General features: G+C 35.9%; 1 protein-coding gene across 1 annotated transcript; it reads right to left on the bottom strand.

Moving 5' to 3' along the window:
- Nucleotides 1-24,982: 24,982 nt before the first annotated feature.
- LOC114518721 (piggyBac transposable element-derived protein 3-like) lies at nucleotides 24,983-26,149 on the bottom strand. The gene has a single exon (XM_028538721.1). The coding sequence runs from the start codon at nucleotides 26,147-26,149 to the stop codon at nucleotides 24,983-24,985; it is 1,167 nt and encodes a 388-aa protein (XP_028394522.1).
- Nucleotides 26,150-26,423: the final 274 nt, after the last annotated feature.

Here is a 26,423-nt window from a genome sequence, read left to right as displayed (position 1 = left end):
TCTTCTCCCTATTCAGAGTGAGCTTGTTAGTCAATAGCCACTGGTGTATGTTCTCTAGGTCGTGATTTAGGGAATCCTAAATTTCCATTGCCGATTTGCCTTGTATCGAAATGTTTGTATAATCAGCAAACATGCTAACAGTCGTCGATGTTGACAAACAATTTGGAAGATCGTTTATGTACAATAAAAATAGTAATGGTCCGAGGTTTGAACCCTGCGGTACGCCACATTTAACGATTCTTTTGTCAGATAATATTTGATTAACTTTACAAATTTGAGTCCTATTAGAGAGATAAGACTGGAACCATTTAAATGATTTTTCTCTTATTCTATAGTGGAAGAGTTTCTTTAGCAAAATACTATGGTCATCACAGTCAAATGCCTTTTTTAGGTCAAGGAAGATAACACCGTTCAAACTTCCCTTATCCATGTTGACAAAACCATTGATTTGTTATATTAAGGAGAGAGGTCTGAGTGCAATGTGATTTATATTTTATATAAATTATATAATTATTAATTATGTTATTAACAGATATTTTAATAATAATATTTATTATAAATTATATACATCAGTGTAATATAATATTATTTGTTTGTAATAAATATTGTTCATTTATAATGCAATAATGCCAAAAACATGTTATATAATACTTCTCATACATTTTCATCAAAGGGGATTGTACCAGCCTTAACACCATTTACACTTTCTTGATCAACATAGTTAAATGGGCAATAACTATGGCTGTCGTCCGGTAATATGTTCCGCATTAAGAAATTGTGTAGTCCAACTACAGCCTTTGTAATTTTGTATAACAGTGTCAACTCTAGCAATGATTGGCTTTCTCAGAACTTGAAATCGTGAAGCTGCAATACCAAATGTATTTTCTATTATCCTTCTATCTTGAGGGAGAGATAGTTGAAAATTCTTTGGTCTTCTGGTACATTCTGACCAGGATAAGGCTTCATTAGGCAGGTTTACAATCCAAAGGCATCATCTGCCAAAAATACATAGGGAAATATCTCATCTGAATTTCCAATCTTCTCTGGGTTGAGAATATTTAAGAGGTTATTGTCAATAGCATAACCAAAATGGCTGTTTGTATAAACACTCCCATCACTTTGCCGTCCTGCATCACCAATATCCACAAGCAGAAACTCGTAGTCTGCATTACATACTGCCATCAAGACTATGCTATGAGTTTTCTTGTAATTGAAAAAGTCTGACCCTCCACGAGCTGGGGCTTGCATGACAATATGTTTTCCATCAATAGCTCCAAGAGCATGAGGAAAATTCCACTTTTCTTAAAAAGTATTAGCAATTTTCTTCCAGTCTTCTCCACAATTTGGGACACTAAGAAAACCTTTCTCAGTTAGTGTGTCCCATATGACTTGGCAAGTTTCCCTTAAAATACGACCAACAACAGAAGGGCTTATTCGATAGCTTGCAGCTATGCTAACTTGAGCATCTCCAGAAACTAGGTACCTCAGAGTCACACAAAGTCTTTCACTAGCCCCTATTGGCTCATGCATTCTTTTGTGTGATTAAAGGGCCAACCCAAGACAGTAGCTTTTCATATGTGGTAGTGGTCATCCTGAAGCACTGGAAGAAATACAAGATGTCGAATAACCTGAGGTCTTGCACAAACAAATAGTATTCACCTTTTGAGGTTTTTTCTTGAAATATCTTCCGAACCCAAAAGTCTTTCTTGTACTTCAGCTCCTTTCTTTTAATTCTTCTTCTAAGCAGCAGAAGTATCAAAAGCTTTCTCATCAGAAATCGTTTGTTTACTGCCGCCATTTTGAATGGTTTTTCCACTGCAGAACAATGCCCAAGTGGAAATTACCATTGATTTACGAGTGGAAAATGTTGCGCGGAAAATGTCGCTCTGCGCGCAAATTTCCGCCTAGTGGAGAACTGGCTTTAAGGAGGACTAGTGAGGTCTAAAGAAGCCTAAGGGTGGCTACGGAGGCATATGGAGGGCCAAGGAGGTCTGAAGAAGCCTATGCGGAGCATATGGGGCCAAAAGAGGGCAAAGGAGGAGTAATGAGAAGTAAGGTGTTAAAATATATGTGATACACAACAAAAAATAGGGTGTCACATAAAGTAACTACTATTTCCTTTTGGAATGCAGTTTCCTTCCAAGTGGAAGCCCTGGAAGAAATTCTGTTTTCTGTATCAAAGATTGTTCTGTGACTTTTATTCACAAATCTTACAAGAATGTTTTGTTCAAACTGCGGGACTCCTTTTCATTTGGAATCTTATTATTGCCATTTGTATGGGAGGAATCTTCAGGACGAGCGTGCTGGTTTGTATGGTGAAAATGACAATATAACTGACATTATTGCAAACAATTTTCATCATGGCTATCCATATACCATAATAGTAGAGTTGTTGAATAAGCAAGGTATTGTCATGCACCTGCGGACACTTAAGCAAAAGCTGAAAGATATGGGTTTGTTGAGAAGAGGGAACCGTGTAGATGAGGGGATGTTAAGGAATCGTATTGAAGAAGAAATGCAAGGTGCTGGAGGGCTCTCGGGCTATCGAAGTATGTGACATGCACTTCATTTGAGACATCACATTCATATGCCAATAAATCTAGTTGTTCCTTTAGTCAAGGAAATAGATCCAGATGGTGTTGAAGAAAGAAAGTCTTGGCGTTTATCTAGACGTAGATATTTATCACTTGTTGGCATATCGATGTTATGGTTGATTTATTTATTTATTTGAAAAAATTCTGTCTTCCTGTGATATACTTAACCCCATGTTGTGGGCTATGGCCACTTTCTCTCAAATGCCATCACTCGCATTTCTGTATATGTGGACTATATATGAACTTTACTTTTAGGATATGACAAGCTCACGTCCTATGGCTTTCCTATACATGGCTGTATTTGTGGATTTTGCCAAAAAATATTGTGGCTAGAAGTAGTCAAAAGCAACAATGATCCAAAAATTCCTGGCAGGTTATTCCTGGGTGCTGTTTCCAAGGAAAAAGGTAACAGACTGTGGTACAGAGAATGTTATTCTGGCAGCCACCCAATGCTATTTAAGGTCTACTGGTACTGATTCCTTTCCTGGACAAAAGTCTCATATATATGGTTCATCTCATTCAAACCAAAGAATCGAGGAGTGGTGGTCTTTTTTGTAGCATCACTGAGCTGGTTGGTGCATTGACTTTTTTAACGACATGATAGAATCAGGTGTTCTTATCTTAGGAAACGAGTTGCATATGGGATTCCTTTGGTTTTGTTTTGCTCATATAATTCAAGCAAACCTGGACAAAGTTAAAGAACATTGGAATAGTCATTTCATCAGGAAGTCGCGATTTGACATTATTGCTGGTGTTCCTGACATTTGATAGAACAATAATGTTTACAACTACGTATTCAGTGCAGAATATTTAAGTTCACTGATTCACAAGAGATAGATAAAAGAGTGTTATTTAATTTCACTCGACTTATCCTGTGCTCAAGCTAAACAGGCTTGACGTAACCAACCCCTGGACTGTAATTATGTACTATAGCAATAACAGAAACATTACCATACTACCTGTAAGATGGGCTTACATTTTAGAAGTGTGGTCCAAAGTTAAACTGGTTGTTTAAAGATCTCCTAATCCATGGGAGTCTCTAATAGCTGAGAACAACATATCTGTTATGACGCTTTCACTATTAATGTGGACAAGGATTTTGATCAATAGATCACATGTGGTAACAGTTGGCCTGCACTTGCATCCGCTTGGACAGCCATGAACAAATGCTATGCGAAATTTCTGTGAAAAACCCAGAAACTGGCATAAGATTTTTACCTCTTTCAACTCAACAAATTGCTGGAACTCCTTAAAAGATTCTGTTCTCTTACTGGAAAGACTAAAGTGAGAAAATATATTTCTACACAGGTCTTTGGCTGATTTCAGGAGGGTCTTTGAGGTGTGTTAAACTACATAGGTGAATTAAATGATAGGAGCATTTGATTGCGATAATCCATAGGTAGTCCTTAACCAGAAGCTGGAAAACAGAGTGATTAGCTCCAAACATAATGTTACAGGTATCCGAACAAAAGCCAGCGCAGCAAGTTGTGAGGTAGTTGACTTGTCTGTTGTTTCGTTGATGATCAGAGAAAATTTGTTTGCTTTTAGCTTAGCAACACATTCGTGGATGGAATAAAAACCGAGAACCTGGCGAATCACATTTGTTGCTTTTTGTTTTCTCAAGGTCACTTCATGAAGTGACACTAAATCGTCCACAATGCTAATCGGTAGGTTATTTTCTGCGATTGAATGAACAGAGTTTTATTTCAGTTTGTGCTGCATATTTCACTTGTGATCCTAATAACAATGTTATTGACGAGCTTGCTTGATGCTGAATCTTACTCAGTTCTTTGTGTTTTTTATTTTTTTATGCTGTTTCAGTGCTGTCTTTGCACAAGATAACTTACACTCGCAAAGCTTGCAGTAGAGCACATAATATCTCTTTCGAAGCCAATCCACAAACTCAGGATCAGTCAGCCAAGCATTTAGAAACTTCTGGTCATACTTCTTTTTTTTTCGGGTCAAGTTTACTTTCCTGGTCAATATTAACATCGTTTGCACGCTTCATGAATAATCCATTTCACAAAATTTCACAATAGACTGAAAAGTATGTATGTAAACAATCAAACATGTGGCTTGCCTGCACACAGGCGGATTGTGGCCTTGAAATTTCTGGACGGATTTTAGTCCTAAAAATACACGAGAGCTGCAAAATGTTTGATCTTGCAATAATAGGACCTCATAATTTCGAAGTTTTCCTTTAAACCCATTTCTTGAGTAAAAATTTCTCTAAAAAGGAAATTTCCTTGAAAGTGGAAACCCTGAACAAGATAAACCATGAACATTTGATGGCTTTAGATGTAAATTTTTGAGGTTTACAACAGAGGCTAATGTTGTTGGTATCAGCCGACATACGTAAATATTTTTGCTCCAATTATGTGCCCAACACAAACCCTATATTTTACCCAATTACCAGTTGTGTCTTTGTCACTATGGCAATAACAATTGAAAGTTTTCAAATTTTGTATGAGCTTTCATACTTTGCTTAAAGATATTAAAAAATAGGTACGCAATGCGTACATGTGGGTAGCCTGTAAAACATTATTGATGCGATAAAGCTACTATAGTGGCGAGTAAATATCAACTGATGCAATAAAATATTAATTTCTAGTCTTATGTTGTATTGCCATAGACAACAGAATAAACGCCCTATAGTTAGCTGGTTGAATACAGTTATAACAAAGTCGATTTATTACACAATCTATATATAATATTTTATTGTATTAAATACATTTTACGACAGATCAAAACATATATAAAAGCATTTTTACAAGAGATAGGAAATGAATTTTTTTAAGCAGAATAGGTGAACAGAACAAAAAAAGAGAGTAAGGTTCCCAGATGGTGGCACACATTGTCTGATAACATAAAGCTTAGTTTAGAAGGATAAAGATCTTAACAAAGATTTCTTTGAGGATAAACTACTTGATTTACCAGATCATTTTCAGTCACATAACAAAGAGTCCAAAATTGTTTCAAATGTTTCAAATTAACAATCTTTCAGGACTTATCTATGTATCTGAACAATATTTTAAAGATTTTTGATCAGTTGAAATGCACTTTTGTTAACAGTTTTGTTTTTTGAACTCCAAAGCATTTGGTTTAATAGCTGCATGTCCACAAGTAAGAAATTGAGAAGTGAAATATTGCATTATAATTTATAAAACAGGGCAACTTGTTACTACCATTTGCAATAAGGTAATGTATTTGGTTTAATAGCTGCATGTCCACAAGCAAGAAATTGACAGGTGAAATATTGAATTATAATTTATAAAGCAGGGCAACTTGTTACTACCATTTGCCGAATTATGATTTATAAAACAGGGCAACTTGTTACTACCATTTGCAATAAGGTAATGTATTTGGTTTAATAGCTGCATGTCCACAAGCAAGAAATTGACAGGTGAAATATTGCATTATAATTTATAAAACAAGGCAACTTGTTACTACCATTTGCCGAATAAGGTAATGTTTTATTCATTTTCTATTAGTGTAACTTTGTAGTTGTAGATTCAACGCTCACCGATCACCGCTTTTTCGTCTTTAAAGTACTCAACTTCGCTTTAAAATTTGACAAACGTATTAAATACAACTTCGGTTGCTTCCGTCCTTCGAAAACAACGAAATTTTCCGGAAGTAGAACGTACCGTTCGTCATCTTTCGTATATCCGACGATTGCCGAAGATGTGGCACCCACACAGAAACATACATCCGGACACTTTTTCGACTACATAGTGGTTAGCCGCGCATGCGCAGGCTACCCACAAAAAAGTATTTCTTGTCCAAGACCACCTTAATAAGTATCTCTCCTACTTCTCATTCTACGAGAAGAATATAATTGATGCTTTTATACACGTTGTATAATTAATTATTATTCTAATAACTTTTCAGGATAAATTATGTTAATAACTTTCCGTCTATTTACGGAGGGTAACACTTGTCACCTAAATGTGGATTTTGGTGAGGGAACCTGGAGACCCTATTGACATATTGGGCGGGCACATATATTACAGTATGGTCATCCGTGCATGTACGAACCATCCCCGACTGGACCAACGGTGAGCGGTACCCACTCGCGTACCACCTGTTCTTAACCTTTTTTCAATAATTAATGACATTTTCTTTCAAAATAGAGACGAACAGAACATCCCATTGACAGGGCAACAGTTGCATACAAATGCAGTGAATGTTTTTTGTGTAACATCACTTTAAAGTTGGTTCAATTCCAACTTGCAGTTGAGAGTTTGTCTACAAAGGATTTTTTTTCCAATTATAATTTTTAAAATTCTGCTAAATAAGCGGAATGAACCGACAATCATTCCAATCACGTTTAATTTTATGAAGTAAATTATAGAAATATAGTATATATAGTATATTCCCTCATTTTTGAACTGGCCTTAGGCTGTCAATATGTATCATGCAATAAAACAATGTGAATGTGAATACAAATAATGATTATAAAGGTGAATGAGAATGGAATGGAATGTGAATAGAATGGAATGAGAATGAGTGTAAATGACAGTTTAAAAAAATGTGAGTGTGAATGCAAATGTGTTTGTTCTCACTGACTTGTGGGGACAAGAAACAGAACACACACCGACTGTGGGGACACATATACTTGGGGGGACACTTTTGGTGTCCCTGCAAGTTTAAGAGTCTAGAAAGAGATGAAAGGCATCTGATAAGTTCATTTTTAAATGTTTTGAACATTTAAAAATGGGGTAGTGTTGAAATAAGGGAATTCACATAAAAAAGCATTTTAACCCTTCGTTTACCAGCGGGACTTTAAAGTCCTGCTAATTAAATTAATAATTAGTTGGTCATTAGTGGTCCTCATAGAGCATAGAGGGACTTTTGAGTCCGGCGTGTGATGCCTGTAAAAGTCTGAAGACTATTTTAGGACAAAATTGCTGTATCAGCGGATTTGTTGATTCTTTCAAAGTGGCGTCGTTTCAAAACATCGCATGGTGGACAAGGTCAGTTTTCTTTCATTAATTTAGTAAGTTTAGCGAAAGATTCAAGGAATGCGAATTTTTCTGTATGTAGCTTGAGGTGTAAAGGACATATTCATTTACTTATTTCTTATGTAAAATTTTGTGACAGGAAGCAATAATTCGTCTGGGACTTTGAGGTCTCGCTCTGCTTTTTTGGCCCCTTATAGTAAATTTTGGTAGCTTGAAATGTTACAATATGTTAGAATTTTTAATATTTTTTTAGAATATGGTGCTTTTTATTAGAGTGAAACGTAACAGAAAATTAAATCTAGATGATGTTTTTAAGAATTGGGATACAACACAGATGGTACTTGTGAAACTAATGAATCATCTTCTGAAGAAGAATATATTCCCTCAGATCATGATGTATTCTCAGATATTGAGCTCTCTGCTGGTAAGAGTGATGATACACCTATTGCTGAACAAGCAGACTGTGTTGCTGCTTCAGAGCCTTTGAGCAACAACAGTTCGAGACAGCAAACACAGAAAGGATCAAAGAGAAAAAGAGGTGTTAATATGAAGGAAATGGCTAATGTTAGTCAAGCAAAACTGATTGAAAGTTTTATGTTAAAGAATGGCTTAACTATTCCACTTTCACAAGAACAAGTGAAGCAGATACAGAGACATCTTCTTGAAAGTGACACAGAAAGTGAAAAACCTACTGTTGCAAAGGTCCACCAATAATCAGAAACTGCAAGCCGACAGTGGAAAAAGAAGGAAAAGCCAATGGAAGAAAAACCATTTGAACTTCCTGAGGGTAAGTGGAGTTTTTCGTAAACCTTCAAAACTTAACATCTTATAATCTTTTATTGGTGAAAGATTTTATTCATTCATTATATAATACAAATGATTTCTGTGAGACACTCTGAAGTATATATACATAAAGGCCTTTTTAATTTCATTGAGTTAGATTGTGCATGTACTCAGATGACAGTTTGCCTTGGCTTTATTTCAGGGCCAGCTGAGGAACACTTCACAAATTGCTCTACATCAGCTGATGTATTTATTCAGTATTTTGACATGCCCATAATTGATAACATCTTGTATCGGTGAAATTTGTATATCAATCAGAAGAATCGTTCAATCTCACCTATAACAAGGAGCGAATTTTATGCTTTTCCTGGCATAAATATGGTGATGTCCTACCATAAATTGCCCTCTTGGACAGATTATTGGAAAAGCAATGAAGAATTGCATATTCCTTTCATATCCACAGCAATAACCTGGAATAGATTTGCTCTGATCCTTAGCAACCTGCATGTAAATGACAATGCAAGTAGTGGTGGGCGATACCGATGATACCAAAATATTGATACTTCCGATACTCAGAACTCAAAAGCTAGTATCGATACTTTTGTAAAATATCAATATGTTTCAGTCTCAAAAGTCATACCTATTGCGAGATCTCTGCAGCGTGTTACTGTCGGAATTAGCACCACTATGCTGCTAAAGAAGGAGCTGGTCTCTCAGATGAATCATCGATTTCTTAACATTGAAGTGAATCTGCATCTTGCTAAGTCTACAGTTCTTGATCCTCGTTTCCAGAAATTGGCGTTTCGGACGAATGGAGAGAGACATGGAGTGCAGTCTCTAGTACAAGAGATGGCAGCAATATCAAGCTCAGCGGAAGAGGTGCAGGAGCAGAGCCAAAACGCCACAGATGCACCAGTGGTTGATATCTTATGGGGAGAGTTTGATTCTAAGGTGGCAAGCTCAGCCAGCACAAGCATCAGTGATGAAACGAAAACTAGTGAATATTTCAGGGAACAGTTATTACCAAGAAAAAGCCCACCACTAACTTGGTGGCAGGAACATGAGAAGAAATACCCCAAACTGAGCAAACTTGCTTGGAAATCTCTGTGTGTGACCGCTAGGTCTGTTCCTTCCGAACGAATTTTCTCAAAAGCTGGAGAACTTGTGTCCAATAAAAAAAGCTGCTTGAAGCCCACCAATGTAAATATGTTGCTTTTTTTAAACCAGAACATGTAAATTTAAAACTAAACACAACCTGGGATTAAAAACTTATATCCGTATTGTTGTTGTAAGAATACATTACATTTACTGATAGTATGTGTAATTTTGTGTCTAATGACAAGTATCGGTATCGATACCAGTGGTATCAATGAAAAAGTACTTGGTATCGTATCGAAATCGATACTCACGGTATCGCCCACCACTAATGCAAGCATCCCTGAGAATAACAAGGACAAACTGTACAAATTACGTCCACTCATTAGTGCTTTGAATGAGAACTTTGTGAAGTTATACAATGTGTCAAGAAAGGTCAGCATTTATGAAAGTATGATTCACTTCAAAGGGCGTCACTCTATCAAACAGTGTAACCCAATGAAACCTATCAAACGCGGTTATAAGATGTGGGTTTTGGCAGACATGGGTGGCTATATTTTTAAATTTGATGTATACCAAGGTAAAACTGGTACAAAGACAACAGCTGGGTCGCAGCTTGGTCGCAGCTCGATATGACCAATAGTTTTTGAGATACGGCTTTTTCGAAAACCGGAAGTGGCGTCATCAAGCCCGGAACTGACGTTATTAAACCGGAAGTGACGTCATCAAACCGGAAGTTGATCTCAAACGCCGTAGAATCGCGCTCTGAACATTTTAAGCTTGGTCCCAGCTCGATACAACCAATAGTTTTCCAGATACGGCCTTTTCGAAAACCGGAAATGACGTCATCAAGCCCGGAAATGACGTCATCAAACCGGAAGTGACGTCATCAAACCGGAAATTGATCTCAAACGACGTAGAATCGCGCACTGAACATTTTAAGCTTGGTCTCAGCTCGATACGACCAATAGTTTTCGAGATACGGCTATTTCGAAAACCGGAAGTGATGTCATCAAGCCTGGAACTGACGTTATTAAACCGGAAGTGACGTCATCAAACCGGAAGTTGATCTCAAACGACGTAGAATCGCGCGCTGAACATTTTAAGCTTGGTCGCAGCTCGATACGACTAATAGTTTTTGAGAATGACCCTCTAATGAACCACTAAGTATACTTTGATAACTTCTTTACATCAGTTCCATTGCTTGAGTGTCTGAAGGTAAAAGGTGTGCATGCTTGTGGGACAGTTCGTTCAATTCGTAAAGCATTGCCTGTTGGAATGGAAAATAATCTAACTCGTGGTGAAGCTGATTATCGAGTGTCCTTAGACGGACTCATAATATTTAAATGGCAAGACAACAAACCTGTTTTGGTATTATCTAATTTCCATGGAGCTGAAATGTCTACTGTACACCGAACTCAGAAAGATGGCTCAAAACTTAAATTGCCTTGTCCTGTTGCTGTGAGAGACTACAAACAACATATGGGAGGGGTTGACAAAGCAGATATGCTTTGTGCAATACAAGGTCTAAACAGGAGGTCAAAGAAGTGGTAGCACCGCCTATTTTTTGGAATCCTGGATTGCACAGTGGTAAATGCTCAGATTGCCTACAGAAGGGCAATCTTTGTCAGTTTTGAACTTCAGGAGACAAATTGCCTACGCACTTATTCTACTTGGACGTTCCCCACAGATTGGCAGACCAAAGAGTATTCTGTCGCAAGAGCAGCACGTTCGCCAAACAGAGGTGTGCATTGGGTCACATTTGAAAAGAAACATGGCAGATGTCAGGTGTGCCAAAGAAATGGCGTTGAATCACGGCCGCATAGCAAATGCTCATCATGCCATGCCTTTTTATGTTGTAATGAACGGAAGAATTGTTTTGCAACTTTCCACGAACTATTGTAGCAATGCCCTACAGCTTTAAACAGTTTGAGCAATCTATGTGCATATTTTATTGCTACAACAAGGCTTATTTGCATATATCTATTTTTAATTTTTTCTTGTTGATAGTTTTTAAATTGTTAGTAAATTAATTGTGACTTTTTAAGCATTTACTCGTTTTATTCAAGTGACACTAAAACCCTAGCGGGACTTTAAAGTCCCAGTTTTTGTATTTTCAAGAAAAAAAATGTAGCAAAAAAATTTTTTTATCTATTGATATTTGTGGTCTTATATGGCAAATATAATTTAAATCTGAAAAAATTATCACAGCCTGTTAAAAAAGGGTTAAAGAAATTTCTGTGAATTTTTTCACGCTGTCCCCACAAGTTGGTTGAATGTCAGTGTAAAACTGTCCCCACAAGTGCAATATCAATAGTAAGCACAAAATCAATAGTAATTTAAAATTAACACATCTGTGTTCTGAATGTTTAACTTGACAAACAATTGACCAAAAAGATAAATGTAGCAAATCTTACTATTTTTTCTTCTCAATATATTGGTGTCCCCATAAGTATTTACACACCGTCCCCACAAGTATCGCACACATGAAATGTCCCCATAAGTATTGCACACATGGAATGTCCCCACAAGTATTGCACCATGCACATGGAATGTCCTCACAAGTATTGAACATATATAGATAACATGTGATACAGGTATTTAATGGTGCATGAACAATAACAAACGTTTAAAAATTCAACAAATCCAGAGTACATTCGAGAATATATCTTAGCCTACCCATACACGAACACCACACAATTCATGTACAAGATTTGGAGTGTCGCTTATCGATAATGGTGGAATCATGCACTATGTTGTCAAGCTCGAAGATATAACAGGTACTGGCAGAATCACCATAATACTTCCATGAACGGCAATAAACAATAGCTTAAGTAAATAAATCAGCATTAGTGGCACATTTCAATGCTATAAATCCATTTAAAATCACTTGCAAAAGTCAGTGGAATACAGATTCAAATTCTTATGCCTCATCTTATTATACTAAGTTGGAAACACAACTACTTAAACAAAATACAGGTCATTGAAACAAATGTATGGGCAAAGGACTAAGTTGCCAAGGCAACAAAATATTTAAAATATGTACTGTATCAGCGGACAATTTTGTTTTTCTGTCCAACCTAAACATGGAGCTTGTTATGAAGAAATTCACATGGAGGTATTCAAACAAATAACCGTTGGAAAGGCAAGGAGTTCTAGGAGACTTGGTTCATTGTAATGTAAACAAAGAGAATGTGCAAAAGCTTCTGCGAAACCGAGATTCTTGGTACAAAATCAGACATGGTGTGCCTTTACCGGGAAATAAGAAACAGTTAAGGGCTAGGCTGGAGGTAACATCAATTTAAGGAAGGTGTTCAAAACTTGAAATCCTACCGGAGAAAGGTTGAACAATTTTTGCAACTCAGACCAGGAGAGATCAGAAAATGATCTTAGGATCATCATGGAATAAGACACAGTAGGCATAAGCATATTATCATGTCATCACACATCAGCATGTCTAAATGTTTGGGCACCCATCACGAAACGAGAGGTGACAACAGTGATCAACAGCATGTATGATATCATTGGATTATTGCCTCAAATGATAGTAATTGTAAGGGTGAAGTTCAGAAAGGTTTGTTAGCTAAAGTTTTACCTTTAAATTTTACCTTCTGGCTCCAGGTATTGTGCAAACGTGTCGTCTTTGATCAAAGATTTAGGATGAGAAGTTTTATCACCATGCCCTTTGAGAACCATGGCTTCTCAGATGTGAGCAAAATAGCTGTATGCGCCATAGTGGAGAGCATCAACTATATGAACCAACGCTGGTTCATCATTGCTTAAGCCAAAATCAAGAATTGCCCTTAGACACATATTCCAAGATTGAAGTCAATTTCAGCTTTGAGCCAAATCATTGAAGAGTAAGATGTTGCTCATCGTTTTTCTTAAAGGATTCCAGAATTGCAAATGTGCAATTCTTCAGCACAGTCTATTTTCAAAAAAACAAAAAGTCAGAGCTAGAAAGGCAATTATTGACAATGTCAATGGCGGTTTATATGAGCCAATTCTTTTCTTGCTATTAAGAATGTATGTTAGCAAGGATGATAGTGAGAAGTCAGTTGAAAGAAACTGGAAGAACGACCAGCAAAAATGCATCCAGGCTGAAGAAACCTCCATAGACCAAATGGTGCATTGAGTGTACTACATTAGTAGTCAGACAGCAATCTAGACAGCAAAAAGTAATTTTGCAGAGCAATGCTGTGAGGTGATCGACTCTTATTTCTCATCGATCTCACTGTTCAAAGATAACTCAAGCCCGAAAGTTTTAGTCTGTTGAATCTAATAGTTGCAATCATGAGTTGCATTGCTGCTGGTATTGATCTTGGTGGCATGTGCAGTAGTAATATTCAAACGCTCACCAACATTACGACCGGCGTTAATTCCAGCCAAGGAACTGTGCAGAAATTGTTGTTATATGTTGTCTTTTCTTAATATTATTATTCTTATTATTCGCACCCAACTTGTTCATTTTTCTAACGAATGAATATTCTTTCTAGCAGCACATTAGTAAATGGACGTTATAGTCTAAAAACCCACCACAAAGATCCTCGGGAACAATCATGTTAAGGATCGAAGCACAAGCTATCATCAAAGGTTGTCATCACCAGCTGTTAATTATTGGTTGGCAGTATTTCCTCTCAACCCCTCCTGTAAATCACCTAAGGTTGAAAGGTCAGCCCATATAAATATATCATTTTACTAAAGCCATGCATAAACATTCAACTACAAATCTTTCCACTGCAAAATCACACACTCATCGATATCATCGATAATTCATAAGAAAAACTGTATCGTTGTTTGGACACATGATCTTTTATAGCATAAAATATTGACAATTTCAATCTAAGGGATCTATCTCGTGTTTCCCAAATCTATACACAACATGCACATAGTATAAAACCTTCAACGCAATTTTGTAGAACTGCAGTCCAAAATATAGCTGTATGATAGATAGTCTCTGTGAAAAAATCTTATTTTATACCAGATCATAAAGCTAGTAGAACTTTTTTCCTGTGTTAAATTAGCAATTTCATCTTGAAATTCCAATTAGTTTAGTATAAAAAAATGTTGACATGGGTTTTTATAACGACGAATGACTCAAACCGTATCAATATATTCCCTAAATAAGTTATCAGTTCCGTATTACAATATCTAACGCCAGATGTTGATATACAGAGTAGTCTTGCTAGAAATACTTCCACATTTGACAATCTAAGGGATCTATCTTGTGTTTCTCAAATCTATACACAACATGCACATAGTATAAAACCTTCAGCATAATTTTGTGCTTCATACTTGTTCCCCTTGCTAGACTCTGTTCTTCGAAAGGCTCGTATTGATTTCCATTAAAGTGCCTATGAAATGAAATTTTTTATTTCATATTCGTGAAGTGTTTAGTGTACAAACGACTATGTTGAAGTCGCAAGCTCTACAAATAATTTAAAGAAAAGTTATTGGGGTTTAAACTAGCCGATTTGGCCAAAAAATGTGGTTCACTTTCTGCGCGGTCAAATGGCGTCAAAATACTTCCGATGACGTAAAGAACAGGGCACACACAATAACATAAGCTCTTACTTTTATACGAAATACACGAAATCTCGACTTTTCAAACAGTCTTGTCGCATATTATAAAACTCTAAATAACAAAGAGTCTCGCTCGAAACATCAAATTGAACCTTCGTACAACTTCAATATGACGAAGCGGTTTAGTTTAACTTTTATATAGGCTTGCGTGAATCGCAACATATGACAAGATTACACTACGCGCTAAGCGCATTTTATGATAAACAACTCAGGGAAGTTTTTATACATCAGAACTTGTGCACAAATAGTGGCGACACACAAGGTATTAGCATGCATTGTTTTTTTAAAGATTCGTCTGTACGAAAACATCGGGTCCAATTTGTTTGAATACATCGGTCTGACTTCGACCCAGAAAAATATTCGTCAAGAATATGGTTGTGCTCGGCGCATTTTGACGAGAGTTGCTTCTCTAAACGTTTTGTGAGCAATTTACAAGGCTTCGATAGCAGTAACACCAAGCGCTTTTTGACTCGAGGTTCAAACATGGACCCATCTTGCCAACCACCTATAACCAACAGCACGGATATACCTATATAAAGTCCATTGCTTTTGTCACTTTAAATTCTCACTTTAAATTGCAGAAGCTCAAACTCTTAAGTATTTTATTTACTACCAAACTGAAAAAAGCCTACATGCAAGGAATCTACTTTATCCTCTTGGTCATATTTAGCCTCTATAGAATAACCGGTGTCACGCCATTAATCGATATCAACTTCTTCAGATTTTCCCTTGTTAATATCAACCATTATATCGTCTCCCTGATGAGCTAATGGTTCGTCTTCATATGGCATGTATTGAGAATCACATACATACTCGCTTAAATTGTTTGCATCTGAATTAGCAACAGAATTATTACTGCTATTCGACTACATCGTCCTATATTGTTTGTTTAGAATTTGCGTTATTTGCGTTGTGTCAATTTCATGTGCCCTGCCAGGGCTCTCACATACTATTGTTTTTTAATCCTTAGACTAAGGACAAAAATTCCTCAGATTGAGTAAAATTTCCTTAAATCTCCAGGTTCCCAGATATGAAGCCTGGGACCTAGTGTAGTTTACTAAAAAGGTGGGAAAATTGTTTTGGTTTTATATTAGTTAGTGTAAAAAACTGTTTTATTATTATCGTTATTATAAACAATATATAAATCAAGACAAAGGTTGAGAAGGGAGCATGTCGGACTCGGAGTCAAAAGATGAAGAAATTAGTCCACCTAAAAAAAGAGTGAAAAAATTGTACACATAAAAATTTCGTTCAGAATGGTTGCAGGATCCTGTGTTTAAAGACTGGCTAATTGCACCCTCAAATGAAAAGAGTGAGCCTTCGTGTAAGGTATGCACAAAAAAAATTTCTTGCTCAAAAACTGCTCTTCAAAGACATGGTCTTTCTGCGCAGCACAAGCAAGCATGTCTACATGCAAAAAACCAGCCTTCATGCTAGCATTCAAAAGCAACAATCAGTGGATATTTACAAGGAGACCACGACAGTTCAGATAGCAGCCTTTATTGCCGAGCACAATCTTCCACTTACACTGACCCCCCAACTTCTAGAGTAGATGAAAGCAAGAGCCCCTAAGAATGGAAAAGAGTCGAAGGCCCTTCAAGAAACACAAATGGGGGCCACCAAATGTATGAATGTAATTCGTCAAGGTGTCCGACTGTACGCAAACGAGCTAACTGAGATCCTGCGCCACAAGCGATTCAGCATTATCCCGGACGAAACTACTGACGTATCCACAGAGAAGCAGTTAGGAGTTTGTGTCATGTATGTTGACGAAAAGGACTTAACACCAGTAACCAGATTTTTGGATATAGTTAAAGCCACTGACGCAGGAGCGAAGGGACTATACAAAGAGAGATTAAGGGGATCTTTGAAAAGAAGTCGATACCTCTTACCAACATCATCGGTTACTCGTCAGATACATGCAATGTCATGTTCGGGGAGAATCTAAGTGTTTCAACCCTTTTGAAGGAAGATGTGCCTCATGTTTCAACAATCAAATGTAGCTGCCATATGATCCATCTTTGTGAATAAGTTTGTTCTTGCTCAGAGTTTCTAAGCACTCAGCTACATCGTCTAAATGAGTTTAATACCATGTTCCAGACTACTGCACCAATGTTACATCATCTTAGAGAAGCGGTGAGGAAGCTACTGAAAGAAATTCTCAGCGACTTTATTCTCATGGACGTGGTCAGGACTCAGGATCCCTTCACGATTAGCATTGATCGGATGGACATTCGATTACAGTTAGATAGGATGTACATGGGAATCTTGGCTACATGTACACTGCAAGAATGTATAGATGATCTTGATTCAGTGCTCAAAGTCAAGAAGGCTTGTGTAGAGTTTCTCGTTGAGCTAGTCAAGCAAATACGATCTCGCTTTATGTTGAATGATCCAATTTTTCGCGTAGTAGAATTTCTCATTCCAAGCAACGTCGCCAACAGGGCACATGCTGACTTGGAATGGAGAAGGCAATCTTTGGAGGAATCAGCCGAATTGATGCCTGATGAACCGTCCCATATTTTCTGGCAGAAGAGACTAAACACAAAGACAACCAACGGATCTTTCAAGTATCCAAATCTACGAAAAGTTGTCGCCTGCGTGATGTCCTTGCCGTTCTCAAATGCATCCGTTAGGAGACTTTTCAGTCTATTGAAGTTGATTAAAACCAACATAAGAAATGCACTAAAGAGAGAAACACTGGTTGGTCTTATGCACGCCAACAAGGGAATGAAAGTCCATGGAGTCCATGCGCACCAAGTTAAATTAGATGAAGATTTTGCCTGCATGGTTAAAAATGTGAAAAGTAATCTTAGTTTAAGGAAATTTCCTTAAAAGTGAGAACGCTGTGCCCTGCGCTTTACATCACATCTGTCTGATTTGTTCCCAGTCTCCGAACCATATTTTTATTGCAAAATCGATACAAAAACGTACAAAAACTCATGTTTGTATTTCGAATTGGACATTTTTATAGTCAAATTCAAATTCTCCGCTGTCGAAAGTACCAAATGATTGAATAAAAAAATTCGTTTCATAGGCACTTTAAAAACCTGAATGATACGGGAGCAAAATGAACCTAGAGCAGGAAATCAGAATACAGACGGACCTAGATTGTCCAAAATGCAAATGGCGTGTGGTTTTCAATCAAACTAACTGCTTCGCAATCTTGTTAGTGCGATGATAGAAAGTTTAGCAAACTGCAAACAGGAGTCTAAATGGGGAGTGGCAAAATACACACCTAACTTAATGGTTTGAATAATTTTGTAAGAGAGGTGTAGTATAGTCAATATCGTGTAAAGCCCTGTTCATATGAGCCAGGCTAGCTTGCTTTTCCAGGCTAGTTTATTTTCTTATTCACATGAGGCGGGCTAGCCCGGTAGCATTACATAATTTTGTGTGGTGATAAGTATTCAACAGCCATACGAAGGCATATTCAACAGCCATACAAAGGCAGATTCAACAGCCATGTGAATACATATAAATATATTCATTTGTGTGGTGATAAGTATTAAAAATTCTTATTGTAAATCTTTGTTAATGATATTGTTAAAAGAATTTTATAGCATAAGAATTTTTCTTGAAAAGTAAAAAAAAGTGCATTATATATATCACACAGCTAAATAGAAATACGCTGATGTCATGACCTTACTTATAAAAAATATATATCTAACTAATCTCTCAAATATCTAATATTCTTTAATGTGACTGTATGTCACTAATTCTACCAAAGACAACACCATACAATGACAGTCATGTTCCCCAACACTTTCCACGGCAAAACTTTCCTTGCGATAGTAACTTCTATTTAGTGTACTATATTTGTGATAGTCTGTATAATTTATATAGCACATGCACATCTAAATAAAGTGATTATTTTAAACCACCCGAGACTGAGTATATTATAAGAGACTATGTCTTTTTTTAACTACAAATGACTCAAAAACTTATCTATATATACTGTACGGCACACCATTAAAAAACTTAAAGGTAACTTGTATAATAATCAGAAGAAAAACACAGTAAAATAAGTATCCAATGAGATAGCATAATAGAATGCTATTAAAGTTATTTTCAAATTCGTGATAGCGTAATATGAGTAGCGTAATAGAATGCTATTAAAGTTATTTTCAAATTCCCAGGAGCAGACAATCTTGTGTACAAACGTCAATTCATTTTCTAATGTATGCATGCATGCCATCAATATTTAACGCACTACGGTTCAGCATATGTGCAAATGCAATTGAAAAGGCATTTAAATTTTAACAATAGCTTGATTTCTAAAGGTCTCCTTTTTTTTGATGCACCCTGTATATCAGACAGGCATATAGTAAATCCCAAAGGATAATTTTATGCTCCGTACATGCAGTCCAGAGGAATTCTGGACTGCATACCTACATCATGAAAACCTAAATGATCAAGAAACAGACATGAAATGAAAAGAAGCTATAGATTCAGATGATATAAAGGTAGATGATATGAATGAAGCTAGATTGTCCTGGAAAAGAATGGGTTTTAGGGACCTCAAGCTGCCTTACAAGATTGTTCATGCAGCTAGAAATAGGGAGTTTTAGCAAACTGCATACTGCAGTCTAAGAGACATACATAGCTAGAAAATTACCCTATAATTATTAGAACATCTTTTCAGCTGCATTGATGGAGTGGTTTCGCTATTAAATTGGATCATAACAAAAAATGTTGAGAGGTTACTTTCTGTTACCAACTGCTAATTTCTGCTCCATTGACAGACACACCATCTCTCATTGCTCCAATCACGACGCTTGGGCCAAACTTGTACTCCACTGCCAGGCAAGACATCAACCTCTGCGCCAACTCCTCACCTTTCATGGCCTTTGCAAGTATTTCTAAACGTACGAGGTGCTGAGTGGGTTTAAAGTTGTCTTGTACATAGCGAATAATGATAGCAAGCGCTTCTCCCAATCTTGCAGTACCATCAAAAATTACTGAAACTTGCTTGACACCTTGGAGTTCGTCCTTTAGTTTGTTCTTTTCTTTCTCAAGTACCAATGGGATAACCTCGTTCATGTGGGAACGGCTTGTTAATCGGTGGCCATTTTTTTCTAACAATGGTCGAAGTTCATCTACTTTCGCCAGTGGTATTCCGCTTGAGAGAAATGATTCAACGACTTCAAAATGGAAAATTTGCATATCAGCGGGTAAAGTTGATCCAGCGTTACTCTCTTTGTTATTCCTCCTTTCAAGACATGCCACTATCGTCTGCTTTTCTGTTTTGTTCTTTGCAATATCAGCCAATCCCTTCTTGTGCTTCTTCGATTTGACAAGCTTTACGATAGAACTTTTCTTCTTAGATATTACTTCTTTGCCAGTGTTACACCGCAATTTCTGTGAAACTACAGCAAAATTATCGTTCGGGAATTTTTTTAAACGGTCCCAGGCACTTGTACCAACACTCGTTCATGCAACTGTATTATTAAACCTTTATTACCATTTTCATTTTGTAATGCATTTTTTTAATTGGATTTTTTTAGAAGGAATGACCATGGAATTGATTAATATTGATGGTATGTTGGTTAAAATAATTTAAACAATACAAATACAGATCTCTGATCCCTTGAAGAGGAAGGCATTTAGGCATTTAAATTTAGTATATTTGTTCCATTTAGCTTGAATATTGAGGATTTTGTATGAATATATCTGGATTATAATGAATGTAAAATAGGGTTGTGTAATATTAGGGTGTAGTAATGATCAGATAATATTAAAATTTGTAGAATTACACTGAAAATCAAAGGAAAGCCAGTGAAAAGGCCTTAAGAAGAGGTGACTATGTAGTGTTTTTCAAAGTAAGCTTTTTTCAATTAAAATTAAGTGGAATTGCCATATTTGTGTTTTTTTACACTATATGTGATGTTTATTAAAGTTTATATTTTTAGTTAAATAAAGTATGTGGTTACTGCCGCTGGTTATGGTTCTGCGGACGCAGGAGACAAAAAAAGAAACATTGCGAACATGTTTTTTGTTTTTTGATCTAAGTCTAACAAGTTTTCTACCCTTATAGCTTAAGTTTATCGTCGATATCAGAAATAAGTTACGTCATGATTATTTTGCGCACCCTTTTTTATACAATTTTAGTTGTAGTTTTAGCTCTTATTTACATATTCTTTGTATTATTCATAGTTTTTACCAGTCTGTTTACGTGTACCTTTTTCAATAAATCAATGTTAATAAATGGAGTGTTGTGCACAACTGAGTGGTTAAAACATGCGAACTTGATGCATCAGCAACCTCGTGATGTGTTGAAAACGCTACAGTAAAAATTCTGATCGTAAAGGATAAAGAAATGTTGTATAGAATGTAAGCCAGACCTTTACATTCATACGATCATGAGTAACCAAGGTAACAAGCACTTGTCTGAGCCCAGTCAAGTACAAAACATAGTTTGTGGAGATATGGAGAAACAAAAGAGGACAATTACTCGGTCAAATAAAGTGTTCCAAAACACTGTCAACGACAAACTCTAAATAGCTATTTGTAAATGCAACAAATTAACTGCATTAGTGAAGAAATTCGAAGAATACGAAGACTACATTACTGAGAAACAAATAGAAGATCTAACACAGATAATTGAGGAGTACGAACTCATAGTAAGTGAACTGAGATGTTTGTTTGAGCAAGATAAATATGGGATTTTTAGAGAAGAAGCTGATTGGTTACAAAAGGAACAAAACATTACTAAGCATATAGTATAATTACTAAGCATATAGTATAATTAAGAAAACAAAGACCATACAATCTGATAGATGCTCGGTAACCCCTTCACGTCGCGCAAAATCTTGAACGCACCGCAGTTCGCGATCATCTTCCTCATCAAGTATCCGCACTAGTTTGGCTGCCTTAGCTGAAGCAGCCGCAGCTTGTGAAAGTGCAGAGTATGAACAAGTTATAGAAAGAAAGAACTATATATCTATATATCTATATATCTATATATCTATATATCTATATATCTATATATCTATATATCTATATATCTATATCTATATATCTATATATCTATATATCTATATATCTATATATCTACATATCTATATATCTATATATCTATATATCTATATACCCATATATCTATATATCTATATATCTATATATATATATATATATATATATATATATATATATATATATATATATATACATATATACATATATATTTATTTATTAAAAGACTAGCTTACTAGCTAAGCTAGTCTTTTATTAAATAAATATATCTTCGCTCTGCCGGTAATGGTATTGAGCGCTCTCCAACCATTGTCAAGTTCTGTGAACTCTTTGTTACAGTCAATTCTTTGGATATATCTATATATATCTATATATATGTATATCTATATATATCTATATATATCTATATATATCTATATCTATATATCTATATATATCTATATATATCTATATATATCTATATATATCTATATATATCTATATATATCTATATATATATATCTATATATATCTATATATATCTATATATATCTATATATATCTATATATATCTATATTTATCTATATATATCTATATATATCTATATATATCTATATATATCTATATATATCTATATATATCTATATATATCTATATATATATATATATATATATCTATATATATCTATATATATCTATATATATCTATATATATCTATATATATCTATATATATCTATATGTCTATATATCTATAGATCTATAGATCTATATATCTATAGATCTATATATCTATAGATCTATAGGTCTGTAGATCTATAGATCTATATATCTATATATCTATATATCTATATATCTATATATCTATATATCTATATATCTATATATCTATATATATATATATATATATATATATATATATATATATACATATACACATATATATTTATTTATTAAAAGACTAGCTTACTAGCTAAGCTAGTCTTGTAATAAATAAATATATCTTCGCTCTGCCGGTAATGGTATTGAGCGCCCTCCAACCATTGTCAAGTTCTGTGAACTCTTTGTTACAGTCAATTCTTTGGATATATCTATATATATATAAAACAAGTAAAAGACATGGTTTTCTGTGGTTTATTGCATACAGTTCTGTTTCGTACAGGACTAGCCTGCACTCCTCAGTGCTATACCAGAGTTATTAACGTCACGGGACTTTTAAGACAAGCTTTTACGGCATCATAATTTCTAGAAATACATGCATACAGCAACCCCTCGCCATTTCAAACGAAGCAAAATATTTCCTGAGCTAGCCAGACCTAACCTTCAATCATATGAAATGTCCTAAATGTAAAGCCGATAGCTGATGTTTCAAATTTTTCGGAAACCAATACAGTCGTAAAGGTGAAGTGAAATCACCCGTTTTCCTGCTGCTTTCCGTTGCATTAAGTTATAGACTTTCACAGTTTAAGTGAGAGTTAATACTCCATTATAGCTAAACCTTCAAAACATCAAAACAGCACAAATAATATAAATAACCAGGCAGTGAACGTCGAATGTTGTGTTTCGATTATTAAATTCATGCAGTGATTGCAGTCGACTCTATAAACCTTTAAAGTGATATTTGTTATATTAAAACTCCAAAATACACTTTTAAGAACTCTTTTTGAAGTTAAAACGATGATGTAAAGCCTTAAATAGTCGGTCACGTCTTCGCAAAACCAAGCAAAACGACACACTGTACCAAGCTCATAATAAAAATGTATTCGTACAGCAAACATGAAAGAAACCTCGAAATAAACAAAATAGACTCCTACCATTTCAAGGATTATAAACCAGTTGTTCCTTTTCATCGCTAATTCTTCCAGTTCTGATAATATTTTAAACTTTTCCCAGTGTTTTATCTGTTATTTGATTCCACATTTCATATTGTGTTTTCGAAACATTTATTTAAAAAAATAGTTTGCAAAATGACAGTTAAATTGCTGACGTTGTTCACTGAAACACGAACGTTTCAAAGTCTTGGCCAATCAGCAAGTTGCTAATTACCAGTCGTCACACGTCAAATTTTGGGCATGCGCACAAGTACCATGACCATTGAACGTCCATGACATTTGGGTGACTTTGGATTTCGCTATGTTCTCCCGGGTTCCGGGTGTAATTCCAATCTCCGGGCGGAATTAGTACCCTCGCACAGTGCTCCGCACCAGCTCGGGGATTAACCCTTTTAAAGGTGAATACTTTTCAAGGTCACCTGCATGCAGGTGAATTTATTTGAAACAAAGTGATTTAAAATGCGACTTACTATTAAAATGCCTAAAATTGAGTTATAACTGTTTACAAAGGAAAGAAAAATTAGTTCAATGACTTGATTAATATATTTCCCATCCACTGGAGTTTATTTATGATAAGTATAAAAGCAATCTCCCTTGCACAAGCCAACTCCACAATCTGAACACCATGTTGTTATGCGTGTCCCCTTGTACCCTTTGTCTCGATCTTGGGCGCACAATGCACATTTCTTTCGTTTCTTGTCCGGGATAACTTGAAGAAAGTGCCTTTGCAGTTTCCTGGCTTCAGGAGAGCCAAGGCTTGGCCTACCTACTTTCTTTCTCGGTTCTTCATAGCCACCAATCAGACCCTGTACAAGTTCAACCAAAAATTCCAGATGTGTCTTGCACTTTCCTTGGATATTTGGGTTACACTTGTAGCAGATATATGAATTAGTTACAGTTCTATCTATCAAATGGAACACTACCTTCTTCCAGCATTTTACTTTCCTCTTTTCGCAAGCATATTGATCAGTCATTTGGTCAGAAAGGTCAACACCACCCATACCTTTGTTGTACTCAATGACAACATTTGGCACAATCCTTTTAGTACCCCCACGTCCTTCAACTTCTGTTGTGCTGGCTGAAGCATGGGTAGACAAGAGACGCACTTGCTTGCGGTCCACCCAACTGACTGCAAGCAATTGTCCTTTCCTTGCAGCTACCATATCACCTTTCTTCTTTAGTACTTTTTTATATCATCAGGCAGCCCTACTCGATTGCTTCGGACTGTGCCTGTAACATAGATGCCTTTTTTCAGCATCTCCTCACATAGAGCAATACTTGTATAATAATTATCTACCACCAGATGATTATTCTTATTGCCATGGCCTGTCATAAGTTTATCACAAACATCAAATGGTTGACCATATTGGCTAACTTTCAAAGATTTTGTGTGATACACAGTTTGGTGACAGTATCCAGTCTCTGCATCACAAAGATTGTATTCTTTGGGTCCCCACTGATGATGTTTTTTTATTTTTATGTAATTTACTAGATGATGCCTCCCTTTGAAACCAACAATGGTTTCATCAATAGAAATGTTTTGTCCTAATTCAAACTCTCGAGCCCAGGTAGAGTTCAAATGTTCCAGAACATTTCTAAATTTGTATGTTAAATCATAGTTAGCATCACCTTTTTTGGGTTCTGAGTCATTGTCCGATGCATGAAAAAAACGCAAAAGAAGTTTGAATGTGTCTAGTTTAAATACTTTCCTGAACATTGGAGTATCTTGTGAATAGTCTTTGCAGTTCCAGTACGACTCTATAGTATGCTTCTTTACCAGCCCCATATTTAGGATAATACCAATAAAAGCTTTCATCTTTTTTACATCAACATTCTCCCATTTATGTACTTTACTTTTTGGACTGAGAATAGGGTTTTTACGCACATAATGTTCTTTATACTTGTTAGTCTCCCGAACTAACAATTCCCAGAGAGACTGGCCCTCTTCCTCCACAGGAGCAAAAAAATGGTTGAAATATTCAACAGCACAAGTGTCCTCACTAGGAGTATAGATTGGTCCAGTGGAGCATGTAAATTCACCAAGAGATAATGCAGAATCGTTTTCCAAATCTGAAATAGTTTTCCACTTTTCTTGAGAGGGTCTCGCACTAGTATGAGGCACAGTTGTGTCAACATCAATAACATTTTGTACATTAGCATCACAATCAGATTCATCACTAATATTAAGCTCAATATCGCTCATATTCAGGTCACTACCACTATCCGAGTCAGATTCTTCATTATTTGTATCATTGTCAAGACCCAATAAGCTAAACACGTTATTAGTAGTTAAATTAGATGATCGTTTACGTCTTGAATTTCTACCTTCTTCTTCAGACGCCATCTTGAATATTTTAAACATGTGTGCTCCAATGTACCGACGATTTACGAGTATTTTTTACGTGATATACCGACCATTCAAACCGAATTACATATTTAAATTATGTTAAAATATGCTAACATAAAAAATCATCAAAATTATACTGCCTACCTCCCATTCTGATTGATTATTAAAACATATAACCGGAAGCGACATTAATGTCGCTTTCCCCAGTTAGGGAAGGGACAAAAATGTCGCTCTCCCTTCCAAAGGGTTAAAGAGCAAGTTGTCATGGTCG

This window comes from Dendronephthya gigantea, unplaced genomic scaffold (assembly GCF_004324835.1).
Source record: "Dendronephthya gigantea isolate DGI-Jeju-01 unplaced genomic scaffold, DenGig_1.0 000011F, whole genome shotgun sequence".
Lineage (NCBI taxonomy): Eukaryota > Metazoa > Cnidaria > Anthozoa > Malacalcyonacea > Nephtheidae > Dendronephthya > Dendronephthya gigantea.
The sequence above is the reverse complement of the archived record's forward strand: the minus strand, read 5'-3'. Positions and strand labels throughout refer to the sequence as shown.